Here is an 18,922-nt window from a genome sequence, read left to right as displayed (position 1 = left end):
CATCAGTGCAGACTGTGGTTAAAATCAGCGGAGTGTTCCTTTAAGAACACATGATGAAACAGCTGAACCTCATCACTCCGATCGAATCAAACTAAAGAATAAACGCTCTGGAGTTTGGAAAAGAAAAAAGAAAAAAGAAAAGAAAACACTCACAGCTTCACAGTTGAGGCAGCGCGTCTCATTGGTCAGCGTGCCTTGGAAGATCTCGTGGACCCAGGTCTGTTGCGTCTCCTTTCCTCCCTCGCCCTCTCCCCCCTCCCCTCCCCCGCCCCCGCCCCCTCCGTTCTGCAGCAGCTTCCCGTTCTGCTGTCTCTCCTGGCTCTTCTCCTCCTGCAGGAGGTCGGCGATGGTGTTGAGGAGGTAGTTGAGGAACTCGTGGGCGTCCTGCTGCATGTAGTTGTCAAAAAGCTCTGAGACAGACAGACAGACAGAGGTGCAAATAGATGAATACAAAGGAAGAGAGAAAGAGAACAGAAAAAACTGAAACATGAAGATATAGAGCAGAGCTGCAACAATCCGTTGATTATCATACATTTAATCTGCAACCATTTTTCTAATCAATTAATCGTTTACTCATTTCCCCTCCCACTGCGCTGGGCCAGCAGGCCCTGCCGGGGTCAGAGGATGGGAAAGGATTGGAGGGGTGGCTAGAGGTATGTGGGTGGTGGGGGCATGGTGCCATAAAGCTGAATGGCCACACCACTTAAAGGTTTGCGCTTGTTTAAAACATTTAACACTTAAAATAAATCTCTCGTTCCAGCTTCATAAATGTCTGGTTTCTTTAGTCTTCTTTGAGAGTAAACCGATTATCTTTGGGTCGTGGACTGTTGGTCAGGACAAAAGATGACATTTGAGCATGTCATCTTGGGCTTTGGGGAAAAAGTGATTGCCGTTTTATAGACCAAACAACTAATCAACACTTGGTTCGATAATGGTAACAATCGTTACTGGCAGCCCTAACATAGAGACGTAGAGAGAGAAAGACAGATGCACGGATAGACTAATACATGGATGGAAACAGGGACAGAGAGGGAAGGAAGAGGGGCTGAAGAGAGGAGAGAAAATAAACTTCAGAAAGAAAGAGAACCAATTAGGATTCTCTCCTCTTCTCCATCTGTTTTCCGCTCCCGTCTTTCGCCCTACAGTTGCATTTCCTCAGCTGTGAGATTAACTTCTCGGCTGAGAGATGACACCGTCCGCAAGCCTTCCTCTTCCTCTCTTTTTCCCCCTTCTTCTTCGTTCTCTCTCTTCCTCCCTCATCTCTTTCCTCTGATGTAATAACAGGTATTTCCAAGAAAAACGTGTTTTACATTAGGGCTGCATTATGGATTAATCTGTCAATGATTTTCTCGATTTAAAATACATGCTACAGTATGCGCTGGGACGCGTCATCAGTGATGTTAGCTGGGGTCGTGAGGTGTTTGGGGTCTCTCAACATCATACACCCTCGCCCAGTAGACCCAGCCGAGGTCGATTAAGACCCCGACCCGCGTCCCGGAAGCAGCCGCTCACGGATCAGCCTTCCTACTCTGTCTGCAACGTTGCCCGCGGAAGGGTTGATCACGCCCAATCCGCTGCAATAGAGTTTAGTGCTACACCGCAGTATTGTAAGACCCTTCGGTGCATGGAGGCTCTAAGGCCCTGTGTGGGTGACTCCAGGCCGGGCTCCTCCTACGTCTCACCAGACCCTCCCGTGGAAAAAGGCAATCCTACCGTGGGCAGAGAGGACGCCTCAAGAAGGCCTGTGCGCTGCACGTCATTCGCCTGCGGCGAGCACCTCGCTCTAGCCTGAAGGAGCCCAGGCCGCGCCGATCTTTGCACAGATTTTCAGGAGGCTAATCCGTAGCGTTTGTGGATTTCTCCCTCACGAGAGAGCCAGGCTGGGGTGCTAATCCCATCCCGTACCAGATGTCGTCTCTCCGACCGTCAACTGTCTCTCCAGCTTGTCACCAAACTATACTTGGTTGTATACTTGGACCAAACGACTAATTGATTAGTCGTTTTGGTCTATATAAAATATGTCAACTTTTCCCTCAAAGCCCAAGATGCCGTCCTCAAATGTCTTATTTTGTCCTGACCAAGGGACCACAACCCAATAGCTTTACTGTCATAGAAGAAAATATTCACATTCACTGTCGACTCACAGCGAGAAGGTCGTGGGTTCAAATCTCCACCCCGGTTCCTTCTGTGTGGAGTTTGCTGGTTCTCCCCATGTTTAGTGGTTTCCTCCCACAGTCCAGAGACATGCTGTGTTTGTGTAGTATTGTAATGTATATCATCTAGTAAATAGTGTAGTATGCATGTGATGTATATGACCGATGTGTGTAGATATATGATGTAGTGTAGTACAGTACAGTATATGATAGGGCTGGGTATTGGCAAGGACCTCACGATACGATACGTATCACGATACATGGGTCGCGATACGATTGTATCACGATACATTGCGATACAATACATATTGCGATATACATTATATTGCAATACTCTACACAATTTACTCAAAATTAAATAATAGAGCTAAAGATACAGCTAAAGATAACTTAGTGGACAAATTGAGTCAAAACTACTGAGTGTTGAGTGTGTTACTGAACGCACTGACATAAAAAATATTCTTATTGTGTCACTGACCACACGGCTGTGCAAAAACATCCATATGGGAAATATCAATACAGTATATCGATTAGGGGTGGGAATCAGCAGATGCAGATGCCCGGTGGCCTGGCATGGCATGGCCTGCACAATTTTTTTTTTTTTTATATATCGATACTTGGCGTCCAAATATCGATACAATATCGTCAGGCAAAATATCGCGATATATTGCCGTATCGATTTTATTGCACAGCCCTAGTATATGACTGTGGTGATGCTATGTAAAACCCTTTGAGACATGTGTGATAAAGGGCTATAAACATATCTGAACTGAACATTTAAGAAGCTGGAATGAGAGAATTTTTGTACTTTTTTAAAGTCTAAAAGATGAATCAATTATTTAAAAAATCGTTGGCGATTAATTTTCTGTCAAACGACTCATTGTTGCAGCTCTATTTTACATGTCCTGCAGCAGCGACAGCGGCACTTTCTAGCTGAGCAGTGACGTCGACAAATCTCAAAGATCTCCACTTCTCGTCGATCTTTGAGGCAAAACGTCTTGACGTTTGAAGCAGCATCCCTCTCTCCCATCCTCACCGTTCTCTTTCCTCAGCCGCGAGATGAACTTCTTGGGCGGGATGACGCCCACCTTCTTCTTCTGCGTGGCGATGCTGTTGAACAGGTCGGCCAGGCAGGTGAGGAGCGACTCCTTTCGCCGAGGCTGCACCTGGAGGGCGAACGGGACAGGTGGTGAGCACACGTCCCTGTCTTGCGATGACCCGTGTATGTATACATAGAGACGGTCCCTGTCTTGGGATGACCTGGGTATGTACTATATATAGATACCATCCATGTCTTTGTCTCAAATGTCTTGTATGCGTACATACCTTGGCCAATAAAGCTGATTCTGATTCTGATATCCAAAATGTAATATAGTGATGCTATCCTGCCAAAATATCGTGATTACGGTATATTAAAAAGAATATTACTTTTGAATTTGAGTACTTCTAAATGACATCAAATGTCTAGGCTATTAACAATAATAACCGCAATATTCGATCAAACTAAATATCCGCCCAAACCAACCTAATAAATGCCATAAGATAGCGATAACAATATTGCAACATAATTGCTGCACTGAGTGTACAAAAATATAACGAGGTATTTTCATCCAAGTGGACAGACCCGGTGAGTCCAGATGAAAATGATTCTGTTATTAATGAATCCTCTATTAAATTCCGTTCATTATTTAATCCAGGTGAGATGTAAAAGGAAGCAGAAATGCTTACAGGGTTTTGAAAGTCTCTCTGAAGAATGAATTAAGTATCTGCAACTCAATATTCCTACAGTTCCCCTCTAATGTTGTGTTGGCTGAGCTCCTACTCTTTCATCAGTGTTCCCAAAGTGCACACTCCTATATCGGCTATCATCAAAGTGCCTGCTGTTAGTGCATGCAGCCATTCCAGCGGGTAGAGATGGACTGGATCCCTGCTGGCTGGTGGAGCTGTGCTCTTACCTTGTAGGCCAGAACCTTCTCCCTGAACGGCCGGCAGAAATACAGGGCCTGCAGCACCGAGTTGCAGTAGCAGGTGTTGCCAAACTGAGAGAGAGAGAGAGAGAGAAGAGAGAGAGAGCGAGAGAGAAGAGAGAGAAGAGAGAGAGAGAGAGAGAGAGAGAGAGAGAGAGGGGCAGACAGACAGGCAGACAGACAGAGAGAGAGAGAGAGAGAGAGAGAGAGAGAGAGAGAGAGAGAGACAGACAGACAGACAGACAGACAGACAGACCGAGAGAGAGAGAGACAGACAGACAGACAGACAGACAGACAGACAGAGAGAGAGAGGAGAGAGAGAGAGAGAGACAGACAGACAGACAGAGAGAGAGAGAGAGACAGAGAGAGACAGACAGACAGACAGACAGAGAGAGAGAGAGAGAGAGAGAGAGAAGAGAGAGAGAGCATTGTTTTAAGCAATTCCCAGTAGCTCTGCTTTGAAGGGCGGTGATTTGTGATTAGACTGAGTGACACAAGATGGCAAGTTTGAATTTGGAAAATCTAAATCTTAAGAAAATCTAAAGATCTCAAAAGAATGAGCAAGTAAGTAAGCAAAGGTGTGTAAATGCGCACCTGCATCTCTGTATAAAGAGAGTGTGCAATCGCTTGCTATAAAATCCTTCCCTGATTAAAACAAGTAAATAAATCATATATTCATAAAAAAAATAGACCTCGCTGACGAAAACGAACGGTGACAAATCCTTCCTAGGACCACGATTCAGCCTGAGGCTAAGATCAATTTGCTTGACTGCCACACTTACATTGACCAATCCAAAGTAGTGCTCGTTAACGGGAAACTGTTCCGGTCCAATCTCCTTCTCCAAAGCAGAGGCATTGGCGCCCTAGAGGAGGAGGAGAAGAAGACGAGGCATCAGTCAGAAACAGTGAAATCCAGTGCAGCGGGTACAGACTAGCAGTAAAAACTGATGAGAATATATACAGTATATACACATTTACAGTTGTACTATTAATTATGTATGGTCATTTTTAAGCAATATTACTTTGTACAATCATATAATAGTGGGTTTATGGCACATTTTCATAGGGATGCACCGATCCACTTTTTTCACTTCCGATCCGATTCCGATACCTGAATTTGGATATCTGCCGATACCGATATTATGCAGATACCAATATTTTTCTTGAATATACAGTATAGGCAAAGATTTGGCCAATTAAAGTTTTTTTTTTAAATATACCTTGCAAAAAGCAGACAAAATTAAGAAAATAATACAAGGCAAAGAAGGATACTATTATACATTATTACACAAATTACGGCCAGCTGTGTGCTGGAATTGCAATTTTTTTTTTTTTTTTTTTTTTCCAATTCCGATCCGATCCGTGAATTAGTGCCATATCGGCACCCGATACCGATATTGGATCGGATCGGCCCCATCCCTACATTTTCATTTCATTTCGAATGTCTTTGCAGCGTTGAAGATAGTCAAGATGTCGATGCAAGATGCAAAAAGTGCAGTTAAAAATGTTTTGTTCCTCAAATATTTGACACTAATTAGGCATGATTGATCATCATGGTCACGAACAATGCCTTTAAAACAGGAGAGACAACAAAAGACTCTTTCCAGCGAGTCCATTGTTTTCTGTTCCTGCTGCTCCATTGTTCTATTTTCTCTGGAGGTTTTGTCAATCGTCTTTTTTGTTGTTGCTGCGTTTCCTGCTACATATCCTTGACCTCCTATTCTTTTATTTATTACTTAGCAGTTCCCAGTTGTGTGTGTGTGTGTGTGTGTGTGTGTGTGTGTGTGTGTGTGTGTGTGTGTGTGTGTGTGTGTGTGTGTGTGTGTGTGTGTACATGCCGTGTGTGTGTGTGTGTGTGTGTGTGTGTGTGTGTGTGTACGCACCATGTGTACGCGCCGTGTGTGTGTGTGTGTGTGTGTGTGTGTGTGTGTGTGTGTGTGTGTGTGTGTGTACATGCCGTGTGTGTGTGTGTGTGTGTGTGTGTGTGTGTGTGTGTGTGTGTGTGTGTGTGTGTGTGTGTGTGTGTGTGTGTACGCGCCATGTGTACGCGCCGTGTGTGTGTGTGTGTGTGTGTGTGTGTGTGTGTGTGTGTTGAGGCAGAGTGTGTAGAGTTTCAAAACAGAAACCTGGGACAATGTTGCAAATGTAAAAGCGTGGTTTTCTCTATTCTAAGGCTGAGCGGTTGAAGTGGATTTATTTAGTCGACGACGACGTAGCCTAATACCCGACTAAAATAATAAGATATCTTTATAGTCTGTAAACAATTGAATTAAATTGAGTCAAAAAGCCATGCCTACAATCTGCCAAAATGTAAAGGCGATCGATCTCCATCAAAAGACTCATTGGCTACATTGGAAAGTGTGTGAAGATGAACACTGATGTAACGAGTCTTTCAATCACAGCCATCAGAGAGAGAGAGAGAGAGAGAGAGAGAGAGAGAGAGAGAGAGAGAGAGAGAGAGAGAGAGAGAGAGAGAGAGAGAGAGAGAGAGAGAGAGAGAGAGAGAGAGAGAGACAGAGAGAGAGAGAGAGAGACAGAGAGACAGAGAGAGAGAGAGAGAGAGAGAGAGAGAGAGAGAGAGAGAGAGAGAGAGATGTTGATGATGATGTTGCTTTTCCATCAGTGGATTTCTTTATGAATGACTCCATAAAAGCGAGTCACATGTCACACCAGTGTTACTCATCACACTGCAGACAATATGAAGTCAACAAGCAGGAAGTCAGTGTGGGTCTAGCGCTGGTTATCTATCGCTGACAACATGGCCTTCACACAGCACAAGGCTGTGAACACACAAAGAGCTCTCTGTTGTCAGGAAACACAACATAGTGGATCTATCTTTCTTAAGAGAGAGAGAGTGGGGGGGGGGCAGAGTGATCACTTTCAATTTATTCAATTTAACACGGTAAATCGCAACTCATCTGTTTACCATTTCAGGATGACAACGTTCTCAGACCAAAGGTTTTGCCACGCTGGAGTTTTGACGAAAATCCTCGCCCTGATTTGACTGAATTGAAAGTGAATCAAACCCAATCCGTCTCTCAGTGAGATCTGTGCAGAGCCACTTTAAAAGATGGTTTTATCCCATCTGGACACGGTGGAAAGTGTAAACTAGATTAAATTAAACTGATTTAGGCATATGGCTATTATGATCATCCGTTATTTTTGCTATATTGTTTTCAGGTCTTGATGATTTTGCTGCACTTCTGGCATTGTGACTATATTCAACTGCTACTGACATACATACACTACAGATGACTTTTTGTTGACTATTTTCCACATTTTATGATAATATTAAACTCAACTCAACTATGGAATAACACACATGGACTTGTGCAGCGACCAAAAAATATAAAAAAAAAAAATCAAAACTATCTTATTTAAAGCTGCCTCCCTTTGCCTTGATGGAAAGGCAAAATTAATTAAAAATTTTATTAATACATGATAGGTTCAACTTTACTATTTATATTTGTCTAAGAAAATAATTCCATGCATGTAAGCCAGAAGCCTTTATATCATCAGAATGGCTTCAAGATCATGAAAAACATACATTCAATCAGGTGTGGCTAACCTTTGGACTGGTAGTGTGCAGTAATACATCAAACGCAATATTTCAATGTTGCCAGTATGCCACTATTCTAAGCTTACGAACTGTGGAAACTAAAACTGTGATGCACAATTGCATAATCAATTGGACAACCCTACTCCTGACTTTCACAAGTAGCAGCCAAATAGATTTCTTTTTTTTTGTATTATCTGAAAACATCTTCCAGGCAGCAACTGGCCGGCTGCCAGAGAGGCAAGTCGACAGGAGGACAAACAGATACGGTTTTAGTCCGGCTAGCATTGGTCTGGTGGCTGCTGGTCATTTGCCACACGATGCTGGTCCCCCACACTTATTAAATGAGTTATGTGGCCTAGCGTGTGGTCTTCACAACAGTATGCATGAACCAACCACCAGCACTGGCTAAGTAAGTACTTATAGCTTTTCAGCATCTCCACACACACACACACACACACACACACACACACACACACACACGCACATACACACTCTCACACGGCAGCAAATTAAAAAGACCACAGCAGATTTGTCTGTGGCATCTGCCTAAGCGTCTGTCAGCAGTGAAAGGAGGTGCAGTGGTTGGAAACAGGATGAGTTACAGTCGTCGGTGCCAAGTTAATCTTCTAGCTTAAAGCTGTTCCAGCTCTCCTGCCTGCTTGAGTAACTTAGCTACGCCGCAAAAATAAACAGAGACGGAGCAGCACTGTCACTTGTGCCATTTTAGCGGAGCGAGACACGAGCCAATGAGGTGACTTATTACCTCCCTATCTTTGATTTATCTACAACTGTATGGGCAATACAGTGCTCGGAGAGATCGTCCCTGGGGGTTCAAGGCCAACGTCGGTACGAATCCAGTGTCCATGAGCAAGGCACTGAAGCCCGGCCAGCCCCGGGGTGGCTGTTCGCTAACTGACCCTGACCTCCCTGTGGAGGGAGGGGCATGACAAATTCCCTATTCCAATCACTAAAGTGTCACGTCACTATTGTGAGAAAGACTTTCCACTCTAGAGAGCTTAAGATTGACTTAAAAGCATTAATATGTGTGGAGCTTCCACATGTAGCAGGGTCCAAAAAGTAATAAATTACCAGGAGAGAATCCTATAATCCTATATAATGCCACTGTCTCTGACTTGTCTTATCACTCTACTGCCTTATTGCTTGTTGTGTCTCTTGTTGTTTTTGCACTCATATGTCCTGTTATATTTGTACTATGTTGTAAACGGAGTTCACAGCACAAGAATTTCACACGTGATACTTGTACTACGGAGTGACAATAAAATTCTTGAATCTTGAATCTTGAATATGTGAAGTGTCTGTCTGTGTGTGTGTGTGAGTGAGTGAGCAGAATTATGTTTAGCCACACAGCTATGCCATTTTACGTGCGATCGTGCCGGCTCTTTCGGCAAGTGTAAAGAGCACCCCTGCGGGTGACCTGACGGAGCTGGATTTTTGAGTTGGGTGATTCGGGCCGACGAAATGGGCCAAAAAATGACTCAGGACAGGTTCAGCACCATGGAGAGCTCCAGAGTGGAGGAGCCCACAGGTGAGTTGTAAGCAGCAACTGAAGTGCGCTGTATGAAAAGTAAACCCTCTGGGGAGAAAGAGGAGACGCTGCATGCCAACTCTGTGATGGAGGTCTGACTAAAATGGCCAGTCACATGGTATTTCGCTAGTTATTTAAAAGGCAAAGAAGAACAACAACAAATGAACATATTCAAGCCATTGCCAGTGTCTCAAAAGCATCAGGTTGTCATCTAAACAGTTTTCATCAGGTCGCCTACTGTTTACACTCAACACCTTAATGTTAGTATAATACCAAGATTACATAAAGGTTTCCACAGGCTAACACCTGACCACTCTGTGCCAGAGAGAGGCACCAAAACCTAAATATCTGCTCCATTCAGCAGAATGATCCAGGCTGTTTCCTCTGACAACTGGGACGGCAAACAAACACAGGACATTTGTCCATCATCGCATCCATTAAAAGGGAGCACAACAATGTCAACTGAGTTGTTTTGCAACCACTGACGCAGCTTTGACCCGCGTATTACATCAGCAACAACTCAACTAGTTGTGTATCAAAGATATATAACGTTACTGTGATTATTCAAGTGGTAATAGAGGGCAGAGAGCAAACAACTTTCCCCAAAAAACTGTATGTCCGATTGTGACAGACAGACAGGAGGTGGCTAAAGTGGGGCTAGCAGGCTAAGCTAGCTAGCTTTCTACCCTTGGTCAACCCTGCCCTTCTCCTCACATAAACAAACAACCAATCCTACGCCCGGCTAGCTATCAACTATCCACCAAGACTGCTTTGTACATAATAACACAATAAACCGTAACGTTACTTTGTTGCCTGCGAGCCTGGAGCTGCCGTTAGCATGCTAAACTGGACAACTTTCTGGAAATCCTGTCTGATCATGTAACTGCCCTGTGAGGTTAGCGCACAGGCTAGCAGACAAGCTAGCTTAGCTTATAGCGTCCTAGCTAACTGGTCCAGGCAGCAGACCAGACAGAGAAGGAGCAGCAGTTTCATACCATCGTACAAATCGAGGCGATCTTTCGGACTGTCATCAGTATTTCCATGCGTAAGCCGCCATATTGGACCGAACCCCGGTGTTGAAATGGTCAGAGCCGATGCGGCTGCAGAGTTCCGAGAGGAGAACCTTCTGCTGGCTGGCTGGCTGCTGGCTGTCACTGGTGTCAAGTCACACAGAATATAATATACACCTTCCGGTCAAGTATTTCAAAATGAAATCGTCACTGAATAAACTTTGCATAACGCACTATTTTTAGCATTAATTTTACAACTATAGTTTCACCCCATACCTAAAGACTCTATTGAGTATTTGATTTGTTGTTTGTTGTTACAGCACGATCAGTTTATTAAGCTTTGTTTTATTTTTATTTTTACGGAAAATCACCACTCTTCCGGTGTTATTCTATGATACTGTAGATAAATTTACACAGGTTCCAGCCTCCGTGGTCCATCCAGACTAAACCTCGCGTCACCAGCAACTGGAAACAACGAGGGAGTGTCGGCGACGTAGAACTCTGATTAACTGAGTTTGCTCGATTCGCGTCACGGAGCCGCACTGGGTGGGCGGACCTTCGTGTTGCTAACAACATGCGTTTATCCTGCATTTACTGTAAACCAAAACGAGCAACCCTGTGGACGGACAGACTTTCTGGCTGGGTTCTGTCGCGCTGTGTCCGGACGAGAACGAGGCTCTGAGGTTAAAAACAAATACTTGTTCTATAATTTAGGAGGACTGACAATTCCGTGAAAACGGTCTAGAACAATTAAGGGGCCGGGGTCTCAAATAAAAATGAAAGGCATTGCTGCGTTATCCTATCAGTGATATCAGGCTGTATAAACTAGCCTAGCTGTCTGAACAAACACACAACACAGTATTGACACTCCGAACTAATTAATCACTAATTAGTTAATTGATTTGTCTTTATTCAGGCATAGATGTCCAACGCTAGAAACAAAAGGACACGAGTAGCATACTGTGTGTGTGTGTGTGTGTGTGTGTGTGTGTGTGTGTGTGTGTGTGTGTGTGTGTGTGTGTGTGTGTGTGTGTGTGTGTGTGTGTGTGTGTGTGTGTGTGTGTGTGTGTGTGTGTGTGTGTGTAATTTGACCAAATTGGTAATGGTATTAATAGTATTTAAGGCTAATAGTTCACTGTAATGGCCACAGAAACATGATGTGTGTCAGAGTCTCAGGCTGGGAAAGAGCCCAGTTTAGACTATCCCATGGGAATATTGTAGTGGGCCGATTCAAGTCTCTCTCTCTCTCTCTCTCTCTCTCTCTCTCTCTCTCTCTCTCTCTCTCTCTCTCTCTCTCTATCGCTCTCTCTCTCTCTCTCTCTCTCGACTCTCTCTCTCTTTCAGTCAGAAAAGCACTCGGAATCTCTGCGATCCTCGCTTTAACTCATTTGGATTAGGCTATAGCTCTTTAATAAGACGACATATGAGTCTACTGAACACGATCATAACTGAACGCACCAGACAGCAAAAAGAGTCGGGATAAAAAGGATAAAAAAAATTGTTCTTACTTTTTTTTCTTCTTTTCCCAAGGCTGGACTGGATACTGGAATTGAGCAATTTGGGAAATATTGTTTCGAAATACAATTTGGACCACAGCCAAGATATGGAGAATAATTAGCCTACCACTAAAAACTATAGGCTAATTATAATAGCCTACATTTTAGGCTCTAAAACCCTATAGCCTATAACTAGATCCAAAAACTAAACTCTGTGTCGCTCTAGTCCCCCTATAGCCCTATAGTCTCTGCAGGAATATTATGGGAATATTCTAGTGTTTTTTCCTCGGGGCGGAGGGGAAGCCGGACTGGACGCCTGGAAAAGGAGACAAGCTGCACTGTCCCATCCCGGAGCAGAGGCTGCTGCATCGGGACAGACAGAGGAGCTCAATGCGGCTGACCGTCGACCCTGTGCCGCAGACAGCCATGAACAGCAGCGGAGGAGGCAACTTTCTGCTGGTGCCCATCCCAGAGTACCCTCTGCTGGATTGCGTGCCCATGAACAAAACCGTCAAGATTGTGGTTTTGGGAGCGAGCAACGTCGGGAAAACAGGTAGGGGGGTGTACGGCGTTATGAGTCTGTCTGTCTGCTGCCTGCTCTGCTGTGGGAAAGGAACTCCGGAGGAATGAAGTGTGAAATACCTAAATTCAACTCAATATGGATATTGCAGCCATAAATAGAAAGGTTATTATTCAATGGGAACTGGGGCGTTTAAAAATTTACATCTCAAAAGGATTTATGGAAGGCCTAATTAGCCTAATTAATGATCGCTGCCAATTAGCGTCTATATCAGCTAATAATCAGTTTATTGTGAGGTTGTAACTGTAGCTTTGTGTCTACTTTCTGATTGTGAAGCAGCAGAAATGATAGAAACCAATTATCCTGGACGGCAGAGGGCGACACTGTAGGACTATCGATTTTTTTAAATGATTGCTATTATAAGGACAAAAAACGGGCATGCCTTGACATTATAGCCTAGCCTACATAAAATGAGACAAGACAAAGCAAAACTCAGTAGGCCTATAGGTTAACAAGAGAACATGTATGTATGTATGTATGTATGTATGTATGTATGTATGTATGTATGTATGTATGTATGTATGTATGTAGCCTATGTATGTATGTATGTATGTATGTATGTATGTATGTATGTATGTAGGCTATGTAGTTGGGAAAGCAAAGACAAGTCACGGCTTTAGAAAATGATTTACTAATGCACAGGAGAGTGCAACATCAAACTCTGTGAATTGGTGAGTCATTTTCTCATGGGACTTTTCTTGGCAGTTATCTCTGCTTTGAAAGGCTCCATACAAAAAGTTATTTGTCTTTGGGGGGGAAAAGGAGATTCCAACCACTCAGTACTTACACTACTGAGAACACATATGTAGGTTGTAGCAGGTTAGTAGGTCAGTAGATTTTAGGAATTTTAAATGTTAATGTCAGTATACTGGAAGTGTTGCTGGAGACTCCTGTTTCCCAGTGTTACCTTGTGGGCGAAGTTGTGTCAGAATACCATATTTCAAGAAAAGTTAGTGCTCATTGCCTTCTGCGCAAACGGAATCCTAACACGATAACACATGACACAACACGATAAGACAAGATAAGATGAGACCAAAATGTGATGTGATGAGATAAGATCAGATAAAATGAGACAAGAGATATGATGCAATGTGATGTCATGTGATGCGATACAATACAATAAGATGAGCCAAGATGTAATGCAATAAGATAAGATAAAATTAGATAAGGTAAGACAACTGACAAAATACGATAAGATACAACACAATTTAAAAAAAAATACTGTCCCTGCATTTTTTGATTGATTGATATTTTTATTTAAGTGTCATGCACTTTAGGGTGCCCAGCCCATATGGGCTTACAAGACACTATATCATATTTACAATAGCCAAGATGGCCACACAACAAATCATAATATACCTTTGTACAGAATCAAGAAAAGAAAAAGGCATTTCAATGAAACATTCACTTTCCAAGAGATACAATATACTGGGTACAATGTTCCCTGTCTTCGTCGCCAGGCATTTTCTATAGAGGGTATGCATGTGATGTCACAGAGGCAGAAGTCACTGTGGGGTCACGCCCACTGAGTCACAGCAAGACTCAGCTTGAATGCAGTAATCAGCCTAGATAAGTGACACCTGCTGCTCAGGGAGGAATTTGACGCTCATTTTGACACTCGTTCCCGATTGAGGGGGCGTGTTCCAGTGGGTGTGCATACCCTCTATAAATCTGGCTAAAACAAAAAATGTACTTATCAAAAAGCCAACTCAACATATGACCTTCCGACAACCAAAACAGATCAGGATTCTTCAATTGGATTTTCTCAAATAAAGGATTCCTCAAATCATTGTACCCTGCAAATGCAAAACACATCCTCAGAAACATCTTAGATGATCGTTTCTATTATGATCTATGATCAGAGATCATACCCCAACCTTTATGGCTTAGAAAAACAAAAAACAAAGTACAATCATCTTATGGAACTCTGCTGTCCATATGAAACACTCACAGGAAGATGTGACCTATGTGCTCCATGGATCGAGATTTTTGGCGGGGTTCCTCTACATCCTCTCGCCCTTTCACCTCATTTCCTGCATCCCTGACGTCGTTTTTCTTTCCGTTTGTTTCCAGCTCTAATTGTCAGGTTTCTGACCAAGAGGTTCATTGGCGATTACGAAGCCAACACCGGTGAGTAGGCCTACTTACTTTCCACACATCTCTCTACGATAAGATAGACCTTTGATTGATCCTATAGTGGGGAAATTCGCCCGCAGTAGCAGCAGAAGTACTGTACAGTATTCAGCTGCGAACATGAAACTAGAATAATAGGCTGGCAAAGAGAATGCAAAATAAGCAATCAAACCGTAGAAATAATAGCATACATAATAAAATAGCAAAGCAGTAAAGTAGAATGTAAACGATTCTGGAGTTATGAAAACATAAACCATCCATCCATCCGATTCAGCCACTCTCTCATCCCCTCTCTCCCTCTACAAAATGTCCTCTGCTATAGGAAATCCCCGCTATTCATTCATTCATTCATTTCTCCATCCATCCACACACGTGTGTCTCTCTCTCCGCAGGAGCCCTCTACTCCAGAAAGGTCACTCTGGATGGGGAGGAGGTGTCTCTTCAGGTCCAGGATACACCCTGCGTCGCTCTCCAGGTAACTGAGAGGGAGGGAGGGGGGCGCTAGAGGGAGGGGGGGGGAGTGGGGGGCGGGGAGGGAGAGAGAGAGATACCTTTTACTTTCATCATCAACCTTTGAAAACCGTTTGTAGAGTGGTCAACCGGGACACTGCACTTCCCAGAGCATGTTGCAGTCAAACAGCCCGCGCTGTGGTAACAATTGTATCGCCCTTATGATCATGGGGGAAATGAGCATTATACATGACAAGTAGCCTAGACTATAAATGTTCAGCCTGAGAACTTCTTGCTGTAGAATCAATGAACGCTTGTGGTTTGAAATAAAATCACAAACAAGTGATTCATTACACATGCAGCAACTATGGGTTAGCCTATATATTGATGGGCTGCTTTCATTCTTTAGTCACGTGAAATGTTTTTTTTTTTTATGTTTTTGTATCGTTTGAAAATGGACTCATACGAAAATGATGTTATTTTCTTCCCTGCTGTGATAGCGAGGTGAGAACAAACCACCAGGGGGAGACACTTTTTTATGGGTCACGACACTGGGTGAACCACCTGTAGGTGGCCATATTGTCCTTAGAAAGTTGCGAAAGTAGCATTTATTTGTATAAAAATGTCACAAATTAGCCTATTACTTGCAATCTAAACACTTAAAAGCCCTCTGTGTTTGTAGTATGCCACCCACTGGCTTTGCTTATAGGCCTACTTGGTGATTTATTTGATTTAGCTTTGATGCCCACGCTATAAATGTATGCACAATTTGTGTTCAGTCTATGCTCGATTTATTTGTGCTTGTGTGCACCTTCTTGTGACTAGGGATTACAAAAATATATGCAGCAGAATGTAGAGTTTGTTTTTAGCAAAAGCTAACCATGCTGCTAGCATGCTGACGGTCACATCAAAAGCTAGTGTCACAACATTAGCTAGCAATAGTTTCAACTTGTGACACATTGATTGTAGATTGCACCTTTAAAATACTTTTGTCGCCATTGAAATGTATTGTCTTTCCAGTTTATATAGCTAGTGATTGACTGTAGGCCTATGTGACACATAAGCTTAACGTTTTACATAATATATTGTGAGACTGTTAAATGTTTGTTGACATTCGTAGTTTTGAGTTGTGAATTGGGTTAAAACAGTTTAAAAAAAGTGTTGCATATTAATTAATTAATTAATTACCGTAATGAATTAATCTGCAAGTCAAACTCCTCAAAAAAAAGACCCACGGTTCTGACGGTCCAAAAACGGCTGCTTTTATCTCAGGAACTCCTTCATTTCAGGAATGCATTTGATGCGAGAGGAAGCGACCTTAAAACCATCTCCTCCTCGCTTATGACGGGTATAATGAGCGCAACGTGCCAGACAGCGAGTGCTCTTGAACGCCAGCCATCTGTTTACAGTACACCAGACTGAGCTGCTCACTTCCTCGCTGACCGTAACGAGCCCCCTCCTCCAGCCAGGCAGAGTGGACCGCTCCCATGAGATGAGAGAGACAGAACTGGCATCTGAAGACAGGGGGAGTGATGTGAGGAGAGCAGAGAGGTCATGGAGCTTCTGGGGAACTGGGGCGGGAAGGGGGGGGGGCTGAAGCTGCTGTGGGCAAAGCTGTTTCATGTCAAAATAAACCAGTCTAGTCTAAACCAGTGGTTCTCAGCAGACCACCAGGGATCTTTGAGGGGGGGGGGATCCCTCAACAAATTGGGGAATCGTTAAACTTCATTTACAAGAAGTGAACACAATTAGAGAATGTATTAGAATGACCGTTTTGATCATAGTTTCTCTGTTATCTTTTTACCTACAATACAGATAGCCATGGGATCCTGGACAAAATCATAATCTAACAATAACAAATATTCTCAGATTCTCAATGGTGGACTGTCCAAATGGAGTCTGTGGCCCTAATGTGGACTGAATTAGCGGTCCTTGGTATTCTTTGAGAATTTCTTTGAGAATCACTGGACTCGACCAAAAACGTAGGCTGTGATAGAGAAAAGTGTCCCATTCCCGCTAACTGAGATGAGTTTTACCGTAAAAACAAAACAAAACAGAATGCAATTACATGTGATATTAGATCATCTGTATGACTTGGTAATAGTTTGGAACGGCGGAATATGTGGCACTGCCACTATGGTGAAATCTGGCTTGAGAGACTGGCCTGTGCTGTAACCGGAAAGTCACAAGTGTGATCCCTGAAGCAGTCAGTGTGCGTTCAACAACAGCAGTCTGTCTCAGTGAAGCAGTCAGTGTGCGTTCAACAACAGCAGTCTATCTCAGCGAAGCAGTCAGGGTGCGTTCAACAACAGCAGTCTGTCTCAGCGAAGCAGTCAGGGTGCGTTCAACAACAGCAGTCTGTCTCAGCGAAGCAGTCAGCATGCGTTCATCAACAACAGTATGTCTCTGCAAAGCAGTCAGGGTGCGTTCATCAACAGCAGTCTGTCTCTGCAAAGCAGTCAGGGTGCGTTCATCAACAGCAGTCTGTCTCTGCAAAGCAGTCAGGGTGCGTTCATCAACAACAGTCTGTCTCTGCAAAGCAGTCAGGGTGCGTTCATCAACAGCAGTCTGTCTCTGCAAAGCAGTCAGGGTGCGTTCATCAACAGCAGTCTGTCTCTGCAAAGCAGTCAGGGTGCGTTCATCAACAACAGTCTGTCTCTGCAAAGCAGTCAGGGTGCGTTCATCAACAACAGTCTGTCTCTGCAAAGCAGTCAGGGTGCGTTCATCAACAACAGTCTGTCTCTGCAAAGCAGTCAGGGTGCGTTCATCAACAACAGTCTGTCTCTGCAAAGCAGTCAGGGTGCGTTCATCAACAGCAGTCTGTCTCAGCGAAGCAGTCAGGGTGCGTTCATCAACAGCACTCTATCTCGTGAAGCAGTCAGGGTGCGTTCATCAACAGCACTCTATCTCGTGAAGCAGTCAGGGTGTGTTCATCAACAGCAGTCCGTCTCAGCGAAATGCCTTTGAGTAAATTACAGCCTGAGGACTTTGACTCGAGTTACAATTTCAACTGCTTGAGACTTGACTTGCTGCATGGATGAAGGGAAGATTTGAGACTTGTCTTGACTTGGGTTCTGTTGACTTGCGACTTGACTCTGACTTGTACTCTCTGACAACTTGAAAAGGTTGTCAGAAAAGACTGAATTTAAATTCTGTTTTCTGAATCTGAATTTGTATGGAATGATTGAATCTATTGAAGTTGAAATCAAACCAAGTCTTTATCCTCTATAGTGCTTTGAGGGGGGGGGGGGGGGGGTTGTTTTCTGTAATATGTTAAATTGAGACAGGACTCTTGATTTGTTCTGACTTGACTTGCTGCTCTACATTTACACTTGGAACTTGACTTGAGACCCGTGCCTCAAGACTTGAAACTGACTAACAGCAGACACCAGCTGATCCAATTGAAAGTTGCTCACCGTCTTCACTATTCCAAGCATAAGTTACACACGTTTTTTCCTTCTGTCTCACCCCTGTGTGACAGTTGTCAAGGGTCAGAGGGCACACTATCTCATGCCTTCTGGTTCTCCCCTTCACTACAGGATTCTGGGCCAAAATATTTGATTGGTACTCTAAGGCCAATCTAAGGCCACTGTTCCTTCAGAAGTTGTAGTTGTCACAGACTGTGCTCCATAGTTGATTGTTCTATTGCTGACAAAAAATGTGTTATTGTAAGTCGCTTTGGATAAAAGCGTCTGCCAAATGACGTAATGTAATGTAATGTAAATGTAAGGCCTACACAAGATAACCCTCCAGCAGGAGGCAGAACTCTTCCATCTTGCCATCTTCGGCTGCTCGAAGTCCTCTCTGAACTTCCCTACAGCTGTGCAACAGTATCTAACACAGGGGACGACTGTTGCCAAAAAACTCATTCTGAAAGAACACCTTCTTTTCAATTGTGGTTGACGGAGATGACTTCTACAAATGGAGAGACTTAGGTTCCGGAGGACCAACTCACTCAAGAAGTTTTCGGCCATCTGGGATCCGTTTGTAGCCTACCTCGATGAGGTTAGGTGACACAGGTGACTCTC

General features: G+C 43.6%; 2 protein-coding genes across 3 annotated transcripts in view; one reads left to right on the top strand and one right to left on the bottom strand.

Moving 5' to 3' along the window:
- Window positions 1-10,289, bottom strand: part of usp12b (ubiquitin specific peptidase 12b) — a 31,224-nt gene extending 20,935 nt beyond the window's left edge. Inside the window, exons 1-5 of one of the 2 annotated variants that reach the window (XM_083639825.1) lie at window positions 10,221-10,289; window positions 4,903-4,983; window positions 4,109-4,192; window positions 3,190-3,319; window positions 154-410 (exon numbers count right to left, since the gene is read on the bottom strand). In XM_083639825.1, coding sequence (XP_083495951.1) covers window positions 154-410; window positions 3,190-3,319; window positions 4,109-4,192; window positions 4,903-4,983; window positions 10,221-10,268 — 600 coding nt within the window. In that variant the 5' untranslated portion in view covers window positions 10,269-10,289. The remainder of the gene's footprint in view (window positions 1-153; window positions 411-3,189; window positions 3,320-4,108; window positions 4,193-4,902; window positions 4,984-10,220) is intronic. The other variant, XM_083639824.1, reaches the window with a different exon arrangement.
- Window positions 10,290-12,121: 1,832 nt separating this feature from the next.
- rasl11a (RAS-like, family 11, member A) overlaps window positions 12,122-18,922 on the top strand; it is a gene marked incomplete at its 5' end in the record, with an annotated part of 13,481 nt that continues 6,680 nt past the window's right edge. The window contains 3 exons of the mRNA XM_083640615.1: window positions 12,122-12,284; window positions 14,385-14,441; window positions 14,837-14,919. Coding sequence (XP_083496741.1) covers window positions 12,122-12,284; window positions 14,385-14,441; window positions 14,837-14,919 — 303 coding nt within the window. The remainder of the gene's footprint in view (window positions 12,285-14,384; window positions 14,442-14,836; window positions 14,920-18,922) is intronic.

Source organism: Poromitra crassiceps, assembly GCF_964638095.1.
Source record: "Poromitra crassiceps genome assembly, chromosome: 7".
Lineage (NCBI taxonomy): Eukaryota > Metazoa > Chordata > Actinopteri > Beryciformes > Melamphaidae > Poromitra > Poromitra crassiceps.
Note: the sequence above shows the minus strand (reverse complement) of the source record. Positions and strands in the feature narration are given on the sequence as shown.